A 19,246-nucleotide genomic window follows, 5' to 3' on the forward strand; every position below is an offset into this window, starting at 1 on the left:
GAAATGGTAGTATGTCAGGTACTCAGCAGGAAGGTCTGATTTCTCTATTATTAAAACAAGACCCAGATGGAAAATATAAAGACCCAGTCTAAAAAACTGGAGGCCCCTTACACTTCAATGTTGTGATGCAAAAAGACTAGCGAAATGCACAGCACTCAGAATTAAAAGGGTTTTACCAGGTATTGTTCATCCTGATCAGACAGGTTTTTTACATGGACGATACATTGGAGATAATATACGGCAACTAATAGAAATAATAGAACATCATGAAACATATAATAAGCCCGAAATTGAATTTATAGCGGATTTTGAAAAGGCATTTGATAAAGTAAGACTGAATTTTACTTATAAATGCCTGGATTTTTTAAATTTTGGGAAATTCTCTTATAAAATGGGTAAAAATAATGTATAGCAACCCCACGTGTAAAATAGTAAATAACGGCTACTTCTCAGAGAGTTTTCAATTGTCAAGAGGAGTTAAACAAGGGTGTCCACTGTCACCATGTCTATTCGTTATGGCCATTGAAATGCTAGCTATTAAAATCAGATCCAATAACAACATTAGAGGATTAGAAACCCAAGGCTTAAAAACAAAGGTGTCCATGTATGCCGATGACTCAAGTTTGATATTAAGTCCGCAAGCTAGATCCCTGCAATGTCTCATTGAAGATCTAGATAACTTTTCTGGACTCTCTGGACTAAAACCTAATTATGAGTGTACAATATTACGTATTGGATCTTTAAAAAATACAACTTTTACATTTCTCTGCAGTTTACCTATAAAATGGGCTGATGGTGAAGTAGACATTTTCGGTATTCATATCACAAAATATATAAATAAGCTCTCCACAAATAATTTCAATAGAAAACTTGTAAAAATAGACAAGATCCTGCAACCATGGAGAGGTAAATACCTGTCTATTTATGGAAAAATTGCCCTGATTAACTCCTTAGTCATATCTCAGTTTACTCACTTATTTATGGCGCTACCTACTCCTGATGATTTATTTCTCAAATCATATGAGCAAAAAATATTTAGCTTTATCTGGGACGCTACACCAGACAAAATAAAATGTGCCTATCTATATAATGAATATGATTTGGGTGGGTTGAGATTATTAAATATAGAAGCACTAAACCTCTCTCTAAAAGCTTCACTCATTCAAAAGTTTTATTTGAACCCTAAATGGTTCTCAAGTAGATTACTAAGAAAAGCTCATCCATTGTTTAAAAATTGCCTTTTTGCCTTTGTGCAGATTGCCATGTCTCATTTTCAATTAATTGAAAATTATACTTTTTTCAAAGTATCTCTCTTTTTCAAACAAGCATTGCAGAGCTCGCTACAATTTACATTTCTCCCCCCTGAAAAGATAGAACAAATATTACAACAAATATTATGGCTGAACTCAAATGTGCTGGTTGATAAAATACCTGTATATATGGAAAAGATGTTTGAAAAGGGTATTTTGTTCTTAAATTATATTGTAAATTACAATGGTAGAGTTATGTCCTTCATGGAGTTATCAGAATTGTACGGAAAGGTCTGCTCAATCCAAGAGTACAACCAATTGATTACAGCATTACCCCAAAAATGGAGGAGGCAGGTGGCAGCGGGAGGAGGTAGGGAACTGGTCTGTCTGCCCAATATAAAGGATCAAAACTGGCAGAGGAATAAAAATAGCATAAATAGGAAAGTATACCAGTTTCATTTGAGGACCAGGATGTTGACAACTGTGCCATACAGATTGCAAAATAGTTGGGAAGAGATTTTTGATGTACGAGTTGATATATAAAACAAAGCAAGATTCAAGACTTCGTGCTTTTCAGCTAAAATTATTATATAGAATTCTTGCCACCAACAAAATGTTGAATATTTGGGGCTTAAAATCATCGATGCGCTGCAGATTTTGTTGTGAGGATACAGAATCAATAGACCATTTATTTTGGTATTGCCCTCAGGTAGCCTGTTTCTGGTCTCAGGTTCAGGAATGGCTGAAAATGCATAGCATTGATCTAAAATTGACCCTAGAAATAGTACTGTTAGGAGATCTGGAGAGACCGGGTCAGTCAATTACTAATATACTAATACTCTTAGTAAAATTATTCATATTCAACTCGCAATCTGTGGATTCTATTCGATTAGATAGATTGAAATTGTACGTTAAACATCACAGCATAGTTGAAAGATATGTGTTGCATAGAAACACGAAGTGGGTGGCCAGCAGAGATAGATGGGATGGGCTGAGGGAAGCTGAGGGTTGGGATGTGGAATTGGAGACAAGTGGGAGTGGAGTTGCTGTGCGGGAGATAGAATGATGGTCAAAGATAAGTTTTTTTTTTTTTTAAGTCAAAATAGAACATAATAAAAAGTCAGTTTGAATGACACGGAGGGGCAGTGTTTTTACAACTAATGCCGGTTTGCCTGAGGCTGATGCCGTGCAGGTGTTTGTACACGCATATACACACACTCTCATTCAAATAAACACATACAAGAACACACAAATACATGTAAGTGCCAGTTTTAGTTGTCTTTGATGTCCTTTGTTTTAAATGTATTATTTATTTTAATAATTTTTTTCCATTGCTGTTTTCTTCTGTCTTTTCCTTTTTTCTCTTTAGTTCATTCTCTTGGATGTTGGTGTATTGGGGGGGTTCTTGAGGCTGGGGAATGGAATTAACTGTATTTTTGATTTTTCTTCTGGGGGGGGGACTGTGGGCTGGGTCTCGAATGGTTGAGGGACAGCTATTGGGGAACTGTGGGAGGATCTTGGAGGGTTGGGGTTCACATTTTTAGGCCTGGTGGTAGATCGGTCAAAGTGCCCTTGAGCAGGGCGTTGACCCTGGATGTTTATGTGTGTCGCTCTGAATGGGAATCTGTTGTTGAGCGGCTTCACTGCAAGTATATTGTATGTTTAGAATATTCAATACATTCATTTACGTTATATATTTTTTATAAAAGACATGCCCGAGATAGGACAAGGCAGTGATTGCAATAAATCATCTCAATTATTTAAAGTGACTTCTGATTCTTGTCTCTTTCCCTCATCTGCACTGATGGGGTGGAATGACAACAGGTGACAGCTACTCCCATAGCAAATTAGGGCAAACCTAACCTACAGTATAAGCATGAATACGAACATCCCCGTTACCATAACTAGAAACAGCGATTCCACCATTTTGTGCACACAGTGGCATCAGTACCTTTTTCTTAACAGTGGTGCAGCGATAGCCAAGTGATTCCTTAGTACATATATATAGGCTAGAGAGAGACAGGGCCAGCAGATCTGACCCAGATAGAGGCTGCCCTACATAAGGCCTGTCACATGCTCTGTTACTGGGTCCCATCGGGTCCTACTAGCTCACGAACTGAAGAACACCAGCAGTGCCTGACTGAAATACAGGGCTCATCTTAATGGCTGGAATATAATCAAATCAATGGTATCAAATCTGTCATGTAGAATAGAATAAAACTGTCCATCCAGGATGGACATTTTTATTTGGCAGCACCTTACATTAAAAGGATCACATTCACATACATTCTCACATCACACACATTTAAACTAGTCAGCCCATCATACTGCATAGACTAAAAACAGAGGACATTGATACATTCACTCACAACTGACCTCTGCCCCAACTGCACTGGACAGATAAGTACATTTACCAATACAATGGACATTGTATTTAGTAGTCCAACAGCACAAGGAAAGAGTGAATGTTTGAACACGTTCTCCTTGGGCATTCTGAAACACCGGCCAGAGGGAAGCATCTCCAACTGAAGGTGTAGAGGGTGGGAGGGGTCGCCAACGACAGCCAGGGCTTGACCTTGGGCATTCTGAAGCACCGGCCAGAGGGAAGCATCTCCAACTAAAGGTGTAGAGGGTGGGAGGGGTCGCCAACGACAGCCAGGGCTTGGCCTTGGGCATTCTGAAGCACCGGCCAGAGGGAAGCTTCTCCAACTGAAGGTGTAGAGGGTGGGAGGGGTCGCCAACGACAGCCAGGGCTTGGCCTTGGGCATTCTGAAGCACCGGCCAGAGGGAAGCATCTCCAACTGAAGGTGTAGAGGGTGGGAGGGGTCGCCAACGACAGCCAGGGATTGGCCATGGGCATTCTGAGGCACCGGCTAGAAGGAAGCCTCTCCAACATGAAGGTGTGTAGAGGGTGGGAGGGGTCGCCAACGACAGCCAGGGATTGGCCATGGGCATTCTGAAGCACCGGCCAGAGGGAAGCCTCTCCAACTGAAGGTGTAGAGGGTGGGAAGGGTCGCCAACGACAGCCAGGGCTTGGCCTTGGGCATTCTGAAGCACCGGCCAGAGGGAAGCCTCTCCAACTGAAGGTGTAGAGGGTGGGAGGTGTCGCAAACGACAGCCAGGGCTTGGCCTTGGGCATTCTGAAGCACCGGCCAGAGGGAAGCCTCTCCAACATGAAGGTGTGTAGAGGGTGGGAGGGGTCGCCAACGACAGCCAGGGATTGGCCATGGGCATTCTGAAGCACCGGCCAGAGGGAAGCCTCTCCAACATGAAGGTGTGTAGAGGGTGGGAGGGGTCGCCAACGACAGCCAGGGCTTGGCCTTGGGCATTCTGAAGCACCGGCCAGAGGGAAGCCTCTCCAACGGAAGGTGTAGAGGGTGGGAGGGGTCGCCAACGACAGCCAGGGCTTGGCCTTGGGCATTCTGAAGCACCGGCCAGAGGGAAGCCTCTCGAATTGAAGATGTAGAGGGTGGGAGGAGTCGCCAGCCCAGTGCCTTCCTTTTGGTTGCCTTGTGGAATCCTTGTGGAACCCCTTTTAATATCCTAATTAAAAACAGGTGCTGGCTTGCATTCTCTGTAAAGCTCAGCTTGTCATCAATTTCAATTTCAACCACCTTCACTGGTTGGACGTTCAGAGAGTCGTTGGGACATTGGCAGGTTGTTGCCATTGATGATCAGCTCCTTTGTCTTGTCCACATTGGCGTGGAGGGCACTTGACTGGCATCATTCTTGGCGGTTGTTGGCCTATAAAAATAGCTGTCCCAATCTGATGTAGCATCTTGAAAGAAGAAAAAAAGAAAAAAAACCAGTGCCATACTTGAAAAGGCTCACGTTGTTTCTTGGATCGTCATCTCGTTAGTGTAGACTGAAAACAACGGTGAAAAGGACACACCCCTGGGGCGCCCCTGTGTTCAGGGTCAGTTCATTAGAGAGGGCCCCATTCACGAGGACCTTCTGTGGGCGGTCAGTTAAAAAGTCCTTGATCCACCCTGTAAGGCTTCCATTAACATTCAGGTCCAGTAGTCGTTTCAGCAGTGTGTGTATTTGCATTGTATTGAAAGCTGAACACTCTTTCCCTCTCTCTTCCCATTATTGCATGCTGGTCTTGGAAAGCTTACTATATGCTGTTTACTATATGGTGCTTACTATAGAATTTTGTAGAATACGGAGAATTCTTATACTACACACTGTAGTATTACTCGATCACGTAGTGCTTATTTTAGATTTTTTTGATAGATTTGATAGCTTTACTGCTAGCTGCTAGCTTTGTCAATGCTGCTTTGATTTAAACATGCTGTCCCCGTGTCACAACTGTTGAATGTCGTGTTGTAAAATTACCCAAAATCTGAATAGTTACTTGCCTGATATTACTGTACATTCCTTCCGTTGTTGTAAGTGCCCTTTTTAATGTCGTAGACTTCCTCCATTCCCCCCCATGAAGATCCCCTGCCCCCCTGACCTCTTCCCTGTCTACTGTACTCATGTGAAAGAGGTAGGTTATTGAAAAATTGTCCCATGAAAACCATAATCAATCCTGTATGTTAAAGCGTCACATCACGTACTGTACATACGCCTGTCATTGAGAAAGTTGACTAGCCTAGGTCCATAGGCTATACTGTACATTTCTATTTCAGAAATGTACATTGCATTCACCTTCTATTGTACTGTTATGTGAAACAAGATTATTGTTATATTCCCCGTCTACTGTACTCATGTGGAAGACAGGAGTTTGGTGTAAAAGGCAATTGCAGCATTTGTTCATGGACGTTTTTCCTGTTCTCATCAGAGAATAAAAAAACAACACCAATCCTGATCCTTTGGTCATATGTAAGCTGATGGAAACACAACGCAGAGGTAATCTACACCGGTTACACTTGGGGAGCTCACGCCGGGGATTTTCTCTGAGGTTCCCCGTCGATCGTATATTGCTTACTATTGGGGACATGACTGTAGTATGCTGTTGTATTCACTGTAGTGTTTTTGGGGGATTTACGGGCTTTACTTGTAAGCCAACTAGGGTTACAACTACCAGACATAATGAACATCTTGAATATTGTCACACATGAATAAACTCACTGACGGTAAAACTCAACATATAACATTCAGAATCATTTGGAGAGGCTTTGCTGGTTTGAGGTCCAGGGAGTTTATTGGCAGCACCTGCCAATAAGATGACTGTCTTTAAGTAAAGTCATATGTATTTCTAAAATATCTATTGTTTATGCAAATACAGTGGTTAACTGTTCTTTATTTTCTACCCTCAGAAGTACAGTATGTGAACTTGGTCAGTGAACTTGGTCAGCTGAATCTCTGAAAGCTTTCTGAAATACAACAGTGCTATCTCGTGTAACTGATCTAAGAAGTCATTTTGGTGTACTCGTTATTGCGTGTCATTTATCTGTCAAACAAGCAAACCTTATCCTTTAAGCTTTTTTAAACTTGGCTTGTTCTTTATATCTTTCTCTGTACGGTTTCCCTTTTATGGACCTATAACCTGTCTAATGTTACAATTGTAATAAAAAAAAAGCATATGTTTGCTAAGGTGTTGTCTGGTCAATTGCATTGCTCAGAACTGTTGACCCAACTCAATACGTGGTCTGTCATGAACCGGTGTCTTATGTTCTGGTTGAGGTGTTCCCCTCATTAAACAGTAACTGGCATAGTCTGCCATTTTAGCTAATCCTAGTCAGCAGATGTTACTACAACACACTACAGTCATGTCCGCAAAACACTATAGTGAATTCTAAAGATACTTCAGTCATGTCTGCAAAAACACTACAGTAAATACTGTAGTATATAATGTGGAAGTTGTTACTTTGTGTTTACCATGCTCTCTCTCTGTCTGTCTGTGTGTGTGTGTGTTTACGTTTACCTGGTTGGATAGAGGTGACGTGAGCTCCAGTGGAGTCCCACTCTGTCTGGAAGCCAAAGTCTCGACTGCTGTTGGGCTTCTGGTTCAGACTGATCCGCATGTCAGCGTAGCTCTCCTACACGACACACACAAACACTCATTAAGAATGTTAGGCTGTGTTCGAAGCCAGGGAACGGATAACATCTGTTCTTCACTATGAATTATTAATTGCAGTCTGACAATGGCAAGCATCACTCCTACTGTCTCCCGCACTAGCTGCATAGGGGGGCTGGGAATTGCCAGAAACCTCACGATATTGCCAAAACAATACGATATATTGTCAAAAATATCTTGATATGTAACTAACCCCCCCCCCCCCCCCCCATCACTACTACATGGTACAATATGCATGCAGTCTCCAGTGTAAATCGTAGTCACTCACTCCAGCGACTGCTACTTACATTTGTACTTTTCTGTAACAAATTTTGGCTTCAACTCTGGAATACTGCAAGTTGGCTCTGAGAAATACTTATCTGCCTAATCAGCTTTTTTCCTGGCTAGTGGCGTGGCAATGTGCGCAGTCGGCGCGGCTGAGTTAGTTTGAACATTTTAGAGGCCCCCATCTTGATGTTTAAAACATACAACTTTAAGCCAATTTACAGAAATTCTACATATTCCGCCATGTAGCTGAGAGAACATTTAGCAGTTTTAAAGATAATTTCCTGCAAATCTATGCATTTTGCCATGGCTAATGCTATGTTATTTTGCTCAAACTTAATTTAAAAAACAATACTGTTAAATTCATTGTTTTTGGAATTTTTGATTCCCCATGACTGTTTAGCGATATTTTGGTGTTCTCAAAGATTATATTATAAAAAAATATAGGCCATTATCTTTTCTACATACTTTATATTTGGTTTTAGTTGTTTAAGTTCACACTGAAAGTGTTTTTTTTGGGGGGGGGCTTGATAGTAACCAAAATCTAAGCCTACCTGGTTTGTGTCCTTTGCAGGTACAGGACTGACTGGGGCTGAGGAGGCCACTTTCGGGGGCTGGAGTGCAGTGAAAGGACTCCTGGCCTGAGGAGGGACAGGCGAGGGGGCCAGGGTAGGGACCAGTGTGGGGTTCACTCCCCTTACCCTCTCTCTCTTTTCTTCTTCTTCCTCCTCCTCTTCCTCTCCTCCACTGCTGTTGGCAGAGTTGGAGTGGGAACGTGCCTCGTCCTCGGAGCTCATGACCTGGCTATAGCGGCTGGGGGCCAACGACTTCTTGGTGACATCCATCTCGCTGTTCACACTTTTCTGAGGAGTCAATATTTATATGGTTAACAAGAGGCCTATATTTACAGATCCTTCAGACCTTCAACATGTTGTTGTGTTACAGCCTTTAAAAAATATATTACATTGACATTTTGTGTCACTGGCCTACAATACCCCATAACGTCAAAGGAGAATTGTGTTTTTAGAATTTTTTACAAATTAATTCAAAATGAAAAGTTGAAACGTCTTCAGTCAATAAGCATTCCATCTCTGTGTTATGGAAAGCCTAAATACTGTAAGTTCAGGAGTAAAACATTGCTTAAGTCACATAAGTTGCATAGACTCGCTCTGTGTGCAATAATAGTGTTTAACATGGTTTTTGAATGACTACTTCATCTCTGTACCCCACACATACATCATCTGTAAGGTCCCTCAGTTGAGCAGTGAATTATAAACATAGACTCAACCACAAACACCAAGGTTTTCCAATGCCTCGCAAAGGAGGGCACAAATTGGTAAATGGGTAAAAAGAAAAAGCTGACATTGAATATCCCTTTGAGCACGGTGAAGTTACTAATTACACTTTGGATGGTGTATCAATATACCCAGTCACTACAAAGACACAGGCATCCTTCCTAACTCAGTTGCCCGAGAGAAAGCAAACCACTCAAGTATTTCACCATGAGGCCATTGGTGACTGACAGTTACAGAGTTTAATGGCTGTGATAGGAGAAAACTGAGGATGGATCAACAACATTGTAGTTACTCCACAATACCAACCAAAATAGAGGGAAAAGAAGGAAGCCTGTAAAGAATACATGCACCCTGTTCGCAATAAGGCACTAAAAAGTAAAACTGCATAAAATGTGTCCTGAATTCAAAGCGTTGGGCAAATCCAACATCACTCTTCATGTTTTCAAGCATGGTGGTGGCTGCATCATGCTATGGGTATGGTTGTAATCGGCAATGACTAGGGAGTTTTTTAGGTTAAACAGGAATAGAGCACAGGTGGACACCAATCAAGTTGTAGAAACATCTCAAAGATGATCCAATGAAACAGGATGCACCTGAGCTCAACTTCGAATCTCATAGCAAAGGGTCTGAATACTTATGTAAATAAGGTTTATCTGTTTATTATTTGTAATACATTTGCAAAAATGTCTAAAAACCTGTTTCGCTTTGTCATTATGGGGTATTGTGCGTAGATTAAGGCTGTAACGTAACAAAATGTGGAAAAAGTCAAGTGGTCTGAATACTTCCCGAAGGTTACCTTCAGACGAGTCCCGTGACACTTTTGGGTGAGGAAAAACACTATCGTGTTTATGAGAGTCTCCCATTTCCATAGAGTGGCCATAATAGTTTGTAGGCCAAACCGTTCGGATGCTACACTCGTTTTTGCGTTGAGACCGATTTTCGGGATGTTTCATGGTCTCTAGCTCTGCCACCTTTCACCAGCCGACATTGGCAGATGCGGTGGATTGAGATGCATCCCTGCAAAAAATGGATATCTCTAGCATAAACTGTCAGAGCGGCAGGTAGCCTAGCGGTTAGCGCGTTGGGCCAGTAACCGAAAGGTTTAGGTTCAGTTTCTAAGCAAATCTCGGGGTGATTATCAACTGGGCATGGCACCTTCCACTGTTGGGAGAAGGAGCGTAGCAGGCCCTACATTCGGGAGAAGGAGGGGCAATGAGGAAACCCATTCAAAAAATGACATGTCCTTCTATAACTGGTTATAACTCAAGTTCTATTTGTGATATTAAGATTCTAACAACGGCAGTGTGTTATATAGACTTACTAACGAAAAGTCAAGGAAGGAGGAGAGCATGACTTAAATGGCAGAGTAATACTTTATTTTACATTCGCGAGCAGTCGAAATGACTGCTTTAGCGGTTGTAGAGTTCATGTGTTTTTTTTTATTCTATAATTTGTTTACAAGCATGATAGCTGTACGTTTAGTTTATGGTTGACATGGCTTGTTGGCCATTAATCAATCTGCTTTTCTCAACGAGTTCAAAAAACATGAATGCATCCAACTGGTATCTACAAATTCACAACTGGTCAATTCTCCCCTCCCACATTGTTACAAAAGCAGCATCAGAGTGGATGTGAGGCCCAACATAACAATCCGGTCGCAAAAGACAATGCAAGGAACATTGTGAGTGGCAGTTAATTTTAACGCTGTACCAAAACCGAACCGTGACCCCAAAACCGCAACACGTACCGAACCGTGGGTTTGGTGAACTGTTGCTCCCCTAAGGTTAACAGATCAGGCTAGTTGGTGCGAGCAACTACTACATTAGAAATAGACTGCAATGCAACAAACAACACAACTTACTTACAGTCTTAGGTCATGTTCATTATGCACCAAATGGAGGAAAACAGACAAACGGAGCGATTATCTGGACTCTAATAAGAAACTGACATCTTCGGTTTTTGTTGCAACATTTGTTTTATGTTGCGTGTCCTAATGAACATGACCCAGTACACAGCCATTGAAGTATATCACCCAAATCCTCTAGTCTAGATGTTCTAAAAAAGCTATTTCTGCAGAGAGCAGTCCTGATGTAACAAACAACTAGACACACACAGACAAAACCTGGAAGGCGTAGTAATATTACAGTATACTACAGTACTCACGGTGTAGGTGCGGGGCAGCGATGCGACGCAGGTGGACTGGCTCCCGAAAGGCCGTGGCGTGACGACGGAGGTGAGGCGAGCACTATCCGATTTCATGTAGCTCCTGGGGAGAGAGGCAGAAACCCGAGACACACTAGGAGGCATAGGCTTTGGCTCCATCGCCACCGAGTTGTACAGTGGTTGTAGTTTGTACAGAGAACCACCAGCAGTGGAAGTGGTCACTTCTTCAGCCACCTTGCCCGCCCACGGGCGCCTGGGCTCGGGTAGTTTTGTGAGGAAGCTGGGGGTGGTGACGGTGGTGGTGCTGGAGGTCTCCTCCATCTTGGCTGCGCTGGTGTACCTCAAGGCCGGGCTTGGGGCTCTCTCCGAGGGGGTCGGGGCTCTCTCCGAGGGGGTCGGGGCTCTCTCCGAGGGGGTCGGGGCTCTCTCCGAGGGGGTCGGGGCTCTCTCCGAGGGGGTCGGGGCTCTCTCTGAGGGGGTCGGGGCTCTCTCCGAGGGGGTCGGGGCTCTCTCCGAGGGGGCTGGAACATAGCGGTTGTAGTTGGAGGTACGACCGATGGTGGTAGTGTTGTTTGTGATGTCGCTACCTGAACCGGAGGGACGGTCACTACTGTTGCTCATGTCACCCCTGGAGGGTGAGTAGGCCCTGTTGGTTGCCGTGGTGGCAGTGGGGGCGGGGTCCTCCTCTCTCAGGTCGGGCACGGAGGGGGGTGTGGGACTGGGGCGGTCAACGGGGGTGTAGGGATAGTCGATGGTGTAGCTCCTGGGGGGGAGGGTACGGGTTTGGAGGACCGGAGCGGAGTCTTCAAACACGTCCTGGTCCAGGAAGGCGAGGGAGTTGAGACGACTGCCGATGGAGCTGTGGGAATGGAAGAGAAAGAGGGATGGAGGAAAAAGGGAGGACAGTGAAGGAGAGAGGGAAGAGAGGGAGGGAGAGAGAGAAGGAAGGGGAGAGAGGGGAAAGGGATTACGAGGTATAATGCGTGAGAGAGAGAGTGAGAGGGAAAGAGAGAAGAGAGGAAGCAAGGGAGGATGGGGAAAAAATTTGGGGAAAAGTTAAAGGTGGATGAAGTTTGAAAGGGACACAGGGCAAAATAAAACAAAGAGGGGTAGAGGGGAGGCAGGATTAAAGCCACGATTATACTACACTTTCACACTTAGCAGAGACAATTACTGACTAACAGTCTCCGGTCACTTTCTCTCAGGGCAAAAGTCTCCACAAAAGTCTGTGTACAACACAAAGCTTTGTATGGCCCTGTATCTGTGCCTGCATTTTCATCGACACATGTTTGTTGTTGCAATCAGTACATATACAGTAAGAGGACAGATTTGAGTGAGAGTGAAAACACGTCTCAAAACACTGATGAGAATTTTGATGACAAAATACTTTAAACGTAGTAAAACATCTATGACCAATAAAGCATTATATGTTTCTAATTGTCTGTAAAAATGGAAGGACGTGTTCCTTGTAGGAGCATGGCTAGTCCAAATGTCATTTGGTATCTGTGTGTTAAAAGAATAAAGAGAGCATAGTAACTATAAACATGCAGGATTTGTCCTCGAGGGTGCCTACTCTAGCAGTAGTTTTTCAGTCATTGTGGGGCTAGATTCCTTCTTTAAGTCTTACATCCAGTCAATCTGCACCTTGCCATTTGTAGTGTGTGCCCTTTCCTCAGTATAGTAAACCTAATATGTACTGTACTAGAGCAGGGTCAAATACATGTCAAATCCTCGAAAGTATTCAAGTGGTGCTTGATTTTGGCTTGGAGTTTGCCCTTGTACCAGGCAAACCAAAACTGCACCGTCAAGGACATATTTCATTAACACCTAGTCGGCTTGAGGATTGTGAACCAGTGACTTTTCGGTTGCCGGCCCAACGCTCTTAACCACTAGTCTATCTGCCACCTTTAATTACATAGGTTATTGTTAGATGATTGCTAATCAACGTGGTGATTGGCATCACCTTGCCAGACAGTTTTGTCTCATTAACAATGTAGTTTTCTGCAGCACATGGATTTTAAAAAAGGAACTGTTTCATGTCCAGACCTGTATGTATTCAACCTAGGTGTGGTATCTACCTGTCCCCACTGTCATGTTCATAATGCACCAAATGGAAAAACAGGGAGGGACTACCTGGACATGGAGGGATCAACTCAACATGTCCAGTAAGAAACCCTCATCGGTTTCCGTAGATTTTTTTCATTGAGTGCCCTAATGAACGTATTGACCCTGGTGTCTACCTGTCCCCAGGTGTCACTCTTACCTCCGGTTGGACCTCAGGAAACCACCGCTCCCTCCTTCGCTGCTCTCTGTGGTCTGCTCAATCTGCTCCCTCTCCTCTTTCTTCTTCACAATATCAGAGTTGACGCTCTTGCGACGGTTCTTCCACTTGGTGAGGTCCTGCGGAGATGAAATGCACGCCAGAGACCAGCTTAGAAACGTCCATCTTGGAAAAGCCCATGTGATGCAGTTAAATCCCCTAACGGATGGCCAGGAAGGCTAATGTAAACGTGGTGAGCTGCAGATTAGAGAGCGAGCGCGAGAGAGAGCGAAAGTAAGAGAGAGAAAGGACAAAATTCTGAGAAGGTGTCCTATTTGTGTGAGTTTAGCTCCTCCCGCCTCTGGTCCCCTGTGTATTGGGGCCCGTGTGTGACCTAAATGCTGTGTTAAGACACCATGTTATCACGCCACTGATAGACATATACTACAGGTCAAAAGTTTTAGAAAACCTACTCATTCAAGGGTTTCTCTTTATTTTTACTATTTTCTATACTGTAGAATAATAGTGAAGACATCAAAACTATGAAATAACACACATATGGAATCATGTAGTAACCAAAAACGTTTAACGAATCAAAAAATATTTTCTATTTCAGATTCTTCAAATAGCCACCCTTTGCCTTGACAGCTTTGCACACTCTTGGCATTCTCTCAACCAGCTTCACCTGGAATGCTTTTCCAACAGTCTTGAAGGAGTTTCCACATATGCTGAGCAGTTGTTGGCTGCTTTTCCTTCACCTCTACAGTCTGACTCATCCTAAATCATCTCAATTGAGTTGAGGTCGGGCGATTGTGGAGGTCATCTGATGCAGCACTCCATCACTCTCCTTCTTTGAAAAATAGCCCTTACACAGCCTGGAGGTGTGTTGGATCATTGTTCTGTTGAAAAACAAGTGATAGTCCCACTAAGCGCAAACCAGATGGGATGGCGTATCGCTGCAAAATGCTGTGGTAGCCATTATGGTTAAGTGTGAATTCTAAATAAATCACAGACAGTGTCACAAGTAAAGCACCCCCACACCATAACACCTCTTCCTCCATGCTTTATGGTGGGAAATACATATGCGGAGATCATCCGTTAACCCACATCGCAACTCACAAAGACACGGCGGATGGAACCAAAAATCTCCATTTTGGACTCCAGACCAAAGGACAAATTTCCACTAGTCTAATGTCTATTGCTTATGTTTATTGGCCCAAGCAAGTCTCTTCTTCATATTGGTGTCATTTAGTAGTGTTTTCTTTGCAGCAATTCGACCATGAAGGCCTGATTCACACAGCCTCCTCTGAACAGTTGATGTTGAGATGTCTGTTACTTGAACTGTGTGAAGCATTTATTTGGGCTGCAATCTGAGGTGCAGTTAACTCTAATGAACTTATCCTCTGCAGCAGAGGTAACTCTGAGTCTTCCTTTCCTCTGTCGATCCTCATGAGAGCCAGTTTCATCATAGCGCTTGATGGTTTTTGTGACCACACTTGAAGAAACTTTCAAAGTTCTTGACATTTTCCGGATTGACTGACCTTCATGTCTTAAAGTAATGATGGACTGTCGTTTCTCGTTGCTTATTTGAGCTGTTCTTGCCATAATATGGACTTGGTATTTTACCAAATAGGGCTATCTTTTGTATACCACTGCTAGCTTGTCACAACACAACTGATTGGCTCAAATGCATTAAGAAGGAAAGAAGTTCCACAAATTTACTTAATGCACACCTGTTAATTGAAATGCATTCCAGGTGAGTACATCATGAAGCTGGTTGATAGAATGCCAAGAGTGTGCAAAGCTTTCATCAAGGCAAATAGTGGCTATTTGAAGAATCTCAAATCTCAAATATATTTAATCCTTTTTTGTTCTTTTTTTTCTTCTTTGGAGTGGAACAGCTTAAAATTGCGGAAAGAATGTTGCTTCCATCAATGTAATTGTCTGCATCCTTTCCAATCCTCCATATATATATCCATATACATACACGCATGCATACATATACACATATATACATACACATACCTATATAGATATACATACTTTTTTTTAAATATACCTTTATTATTCCCTGCAAACCCTACCACCCTTCCCCCAATTGGAAACTAAACTAATAATCACTTAGGCTTCTACCTTCAGTTTATACTTCCTATACACATTTTACAGACACAATCTATTTTACAATAGTTATATTTTGTTTGTTTTTCCTCCTTTCTCTATTTCTGATGTCCATCCAGTGTGATTTCTATTTGTAACTGTGCTATTTCACAAAAGTTCTGAACCTATATACATTTTACAGACCCCGTATGTTTTACATTGGCAAATGTTATTACTTTTTTGGTTACTACATGATTCCATATGTGTTATTTCATAGTTTTGATGTCTTCACTTTTATTCTACAATGTAGAAAATGGTAAAAATAAAGAAAAACCCTTGAATGAGTAGGTGTTCTAAAACTTTGAACTGGTACTGTATATCACTGTAACTGACTACAGTAACAGGTAAGAATGATGCCTTTACCAATAACACTCACTCATATACTGCATATTGCAGGAGTTTGTGGAATAATTACATGAATTTAGTTTGACACGGTGGAACATTCTGGAATGACCTTGAAAGATTGGTAATCTTTCCCAGAATATTGTCTTGGTGTTATAGGTGTTTAGTTGCCGCTGCAGGCCTGAGTGTATACTCAAATGAGGAAATATAGATCGAAAAGTAGGATGAGGTATTCTGTGGTGATCATTAATACACAATCTCAGCTGTGCCTCCTTAAATGAAGACATTTACACGAGGGCAGTGCTGTTTAAACAATTGTTTGTCTTCTCCTGAGCTCTCTCTCACTCTCTCCACCTTTACAAAACACATTCTCCTTTCACCACACTGGGCCAAAATAGCTGTTCTCTTCAGATTTCCATTCTCCCCATATCAAATACTAACTAGACTTATCTATCATATGTCGCCACTTGTAGACAGTTGGGATGGCTTTGAGTTGTGTACTAATTTCAGACAAGGACAATAACCATGGCCTATATATTGACATGATCGAAGACACTACAATTGGTGATGATTAAACAGGTCTAGCTCATCAATTCGTTATGTCTTGATTATTATATTAGGGAGGGTTTAAGTCAAGTGTAACAGCAGTCTTTCGGGGTGAATGTGTGCGACCCCTGGTAAGTTGGGGACCCCTAGTGGTGAGCGGACATGTGGGGCATACAGGGTTTATTTGGCACCAAACCGAACCAAAGGGCTAACACAGGGAGGGACTAGCAGGGGTGTATTCATTAGTGTACACTGTCGAAAAACGCTTTGCAAGGGAAAACGAGAGTTTCTATTGGACAAATGCAGGTAGGTCCCTCCCAGTTTCATCCTGTTTGCTCCTGTTTGGTTCCTAGTGAATACAGACCAGGACTTCCTAATCCAATAATAAACACACATTTCCATTTGGCATTACAAAACATGTTGTTACATTATGCATACTGAACACAGCCCAGGTGTGTGGTGGTTGCAGGTATATATACACTCACATCCTGCCACTGGTCGTCGTTCTCCTTGACCTCCTCTCTGATCTTCTGTAGTTCCTCGTAGCATACTTGCTTCAGGGCTGCCTGTTCCACTGCAAGGTCTGTCATTGATTTGCTCCTATACACCGCCAGGGAAGAGGGTTTAAAGGTTTGGGTTCAGTGTCAACCCTGCTACAGGCATTGGACCACCAGTTAGGAGCATAAACCTACTGTGCACAAGACTGATGTTACAGTCATAAATTAGGCTATAAATGTATGCATCAAATTCACTCCAATCCCCGAATGCTGGGACACTTGCATTCCGTCACACTAACATGAGCTATAGTGAAATAAGGCCCGATCACCCGATGCTCACCAATAATTGTGTATCCGTCTACATAACAGACTTCTGTGCAAATCATGCAATGATGTCAACAGGACATACCAATCAGAAAGGTGCTCAAAATGTGGAGCAAAAATAGTTTGTTAAACTAAATCTCAATTAAATTCCCTGTGATTTTCAACTGCAACATACTTTTAAACAATGTTTTTTTATTGTAAGTACACAGTAAACAAGGTTCAACATTCATTAATAATAATAAAAGAAAAACATCTACATAACACTATTAAGACTAAAATGTATCACAAACAAAACATGTTCCCCTTTTTTCACATTTCTTAGTGAGGTATTAGTAAGCAAACATATAAGCAACAGTTGAGTCACAAAACACAAGCTAACGCGGTTTTAGGCTAATGGGTTAGAAAACACAAGCTAACGCGGTTTTAGGCTTATGGGTTAGAAAACACACGCTAACGCGGTTTTAGGCTTATGGGTTAGAAAACACAAGCTAACGCGGTTTTAGGCTTATGGGTTAGAAAACACACGCTAACGCGGTTTTAGGCTTATGGGTTAGAAAACACACGCTAATGCGGTTTTAGGCTTATGGGATAGAAAACACAAGCTAATGCGGTTTTAGGCTAATGGGTTTTGAAAACACAAGCTAACGCGGTTTTAGGCTAATGGGTTAGAAAACACACGCTAACGCGGTTTTAGGCTAATGGGTTAGAAAACACAAGCTAATGCGGTTTTAGGCTTATGGGTTAGAAAACACAAGCTAATGCGGTTTTAGGCTAATGGGTTAGAAAACACAAGCTAATGCGATTTTAGGCAAATGGATAGAAAACAAACGCTAATGCGGTTTAAGGCTAATGGGTTAGAAAACACAAGCTATATATCTCAGCCAACCCTTTCATACAAAAAAAGCTTTCAAAGTTGACTTGGCCAAAAACATTCACTCTGTTTGACTTACCTGTAAACGTCTGAATCATACTGCTATAAATATATCTTTCTGTTACACAAAACCAACCTATTACGGTAGCCTACAACCTGTGCTTCAACAATTATAACCCTTAGCTGTACATAACACACAGTATGTTTGATTGGATGACAGCATATTGGTATTGTGTGTACAATCCTCTCACTCCACTTTGTTGCTTTGTCAATAGAGATTTGTGGAGCTGCTGTGTCCCCCCCCCCACCCCCCCGTGGCTTGGCCCTACACCACTCAGTCCCCAGCAATGTGTCAGTGTCAGCGTATAGCAGTCAGCCAGCGAGTGAGGGCGCTAGTAAACGAGAGCAGCAACACAAAAGGCAAAAGCGGAGAGTAAGCGACCACGCCACATTCCTTGGAACAGACATAGTCAACTCACCCGTCGTTAGCAACTGCGCGCTTTTGGAGCAGTCTAGGAGAACCAGAGAAGAGAACCACACAGAGAAAAATGTCACATTTGGGCCAGACTTCTTTTCCCTATTCTGGGAGTAAGTAGAGGTAAAGTGATTCACTGTCTGGTGTTCTTCTCTCACTCTAATGGTTAATGTTAGGATTGGTGGTAAAGTAACCTAATCCTAGATATGTGTTAAGGGATGGCTAGTGCCACTCTACTTTCTCCTAGAGTTTTGGTTTCCTTTTTACTGAAGGTGGCTTTGTATCACAGTTAAAGTCTCCCCTTCCTTTGACCTGCTAGGAAGGTGTGTGTATGTGTGTGTGTGTAACTGAAAACTCTACAGGAGTTTAACATGTGAGGGAAACGCATCCAGATGCCTCAGACACATTTGAAATCTCTCCTTGTCCCAGTCAGTAATCCCAACATGTTTCAAGCTGACCACCATTGCCCCTGTTCCCATGAACTCCAAGGAAACCTGCCTGAAGAACTATCGCCCTGTGGCACTCACATCTGTAATTATGAAGTGCTTCGGAAGGCTGGTGATGACACACATCAACATCATCATCCCAGACAACCTGGACCCACTCCAATTCGCCCCAACAGATCCACAGATGACGCAATCTTAATTGCACTTCACACTGCCCTCTCCCACCTGGACAAGAGTGGAAATAACTACAGTGGAGCTCCAAAAGTAGACAAAAAGACAGTGAAAATGTTGTTGTTTTGGCTCTGTACTCTAGCACTTTCAATTTGAAATG

At 42.7% G+C, this 19,246-nt stretch overlaps 1 protein-coding gene across 3 annotated transcripts in view; it reads right to left on the reverse strand.

Moving 5' to 3' along the window:
- The window catches only part of LOC120064476 (LIM domain only protein 7-like), an 81,741-nt gene that overhangs the window by 27,698 nt on the left and 34,797 nt on the right, over positions 1-19,246 (reverse strand). For 2 of the 3 annotated variants that reach the window (XM_039015073.1, XM_039015075.1), the window contains exons 5-10: positions 18,474-18,506; positions 16,788-16,902; positions 13,261-13,397; positions 10,998-11,856; positions 8,094-8,402; positions 7,123-7,237 (exon numbers count right to left, since the gene is read on the reverse strand). In XM_039015073.1, the coding sequence (XP_038871001.1) occupies positions 7,123-7,237; positions 8,094-8,402; positions 10,998-11,856; positions 13,261-13,397; positions 16,788-16,902; positions 18,474-18,506 (1,568 nt within the window). The remainder of the gene's footprint in view (positions 1-7,122; positions 7,238-8,093; positions 8,403-10,997; positions 11,857-13,260; positions 13,398-16,787; positions 16,903-18,473; positions 18,507-19,246) is intronic. The other variant, XM_039015074.1, reaches the window with a different exon arrangement.

This window comes from Salvelinus namaycush, chromosome 19, assembly GCF_016432855.1.
Source record: "Salvelinus namaycush isolate Seneca chromosome 19, SaNama_1.0, whole genome shotgun sequence".
Taxonomy (NCBI): domain Eukaryota; kingdom Metazoa; phylum Chordata; class Actinopteri; order Salmoniformes; family Salmonidae; genus Salvelinus; species Salvelinus namaycush.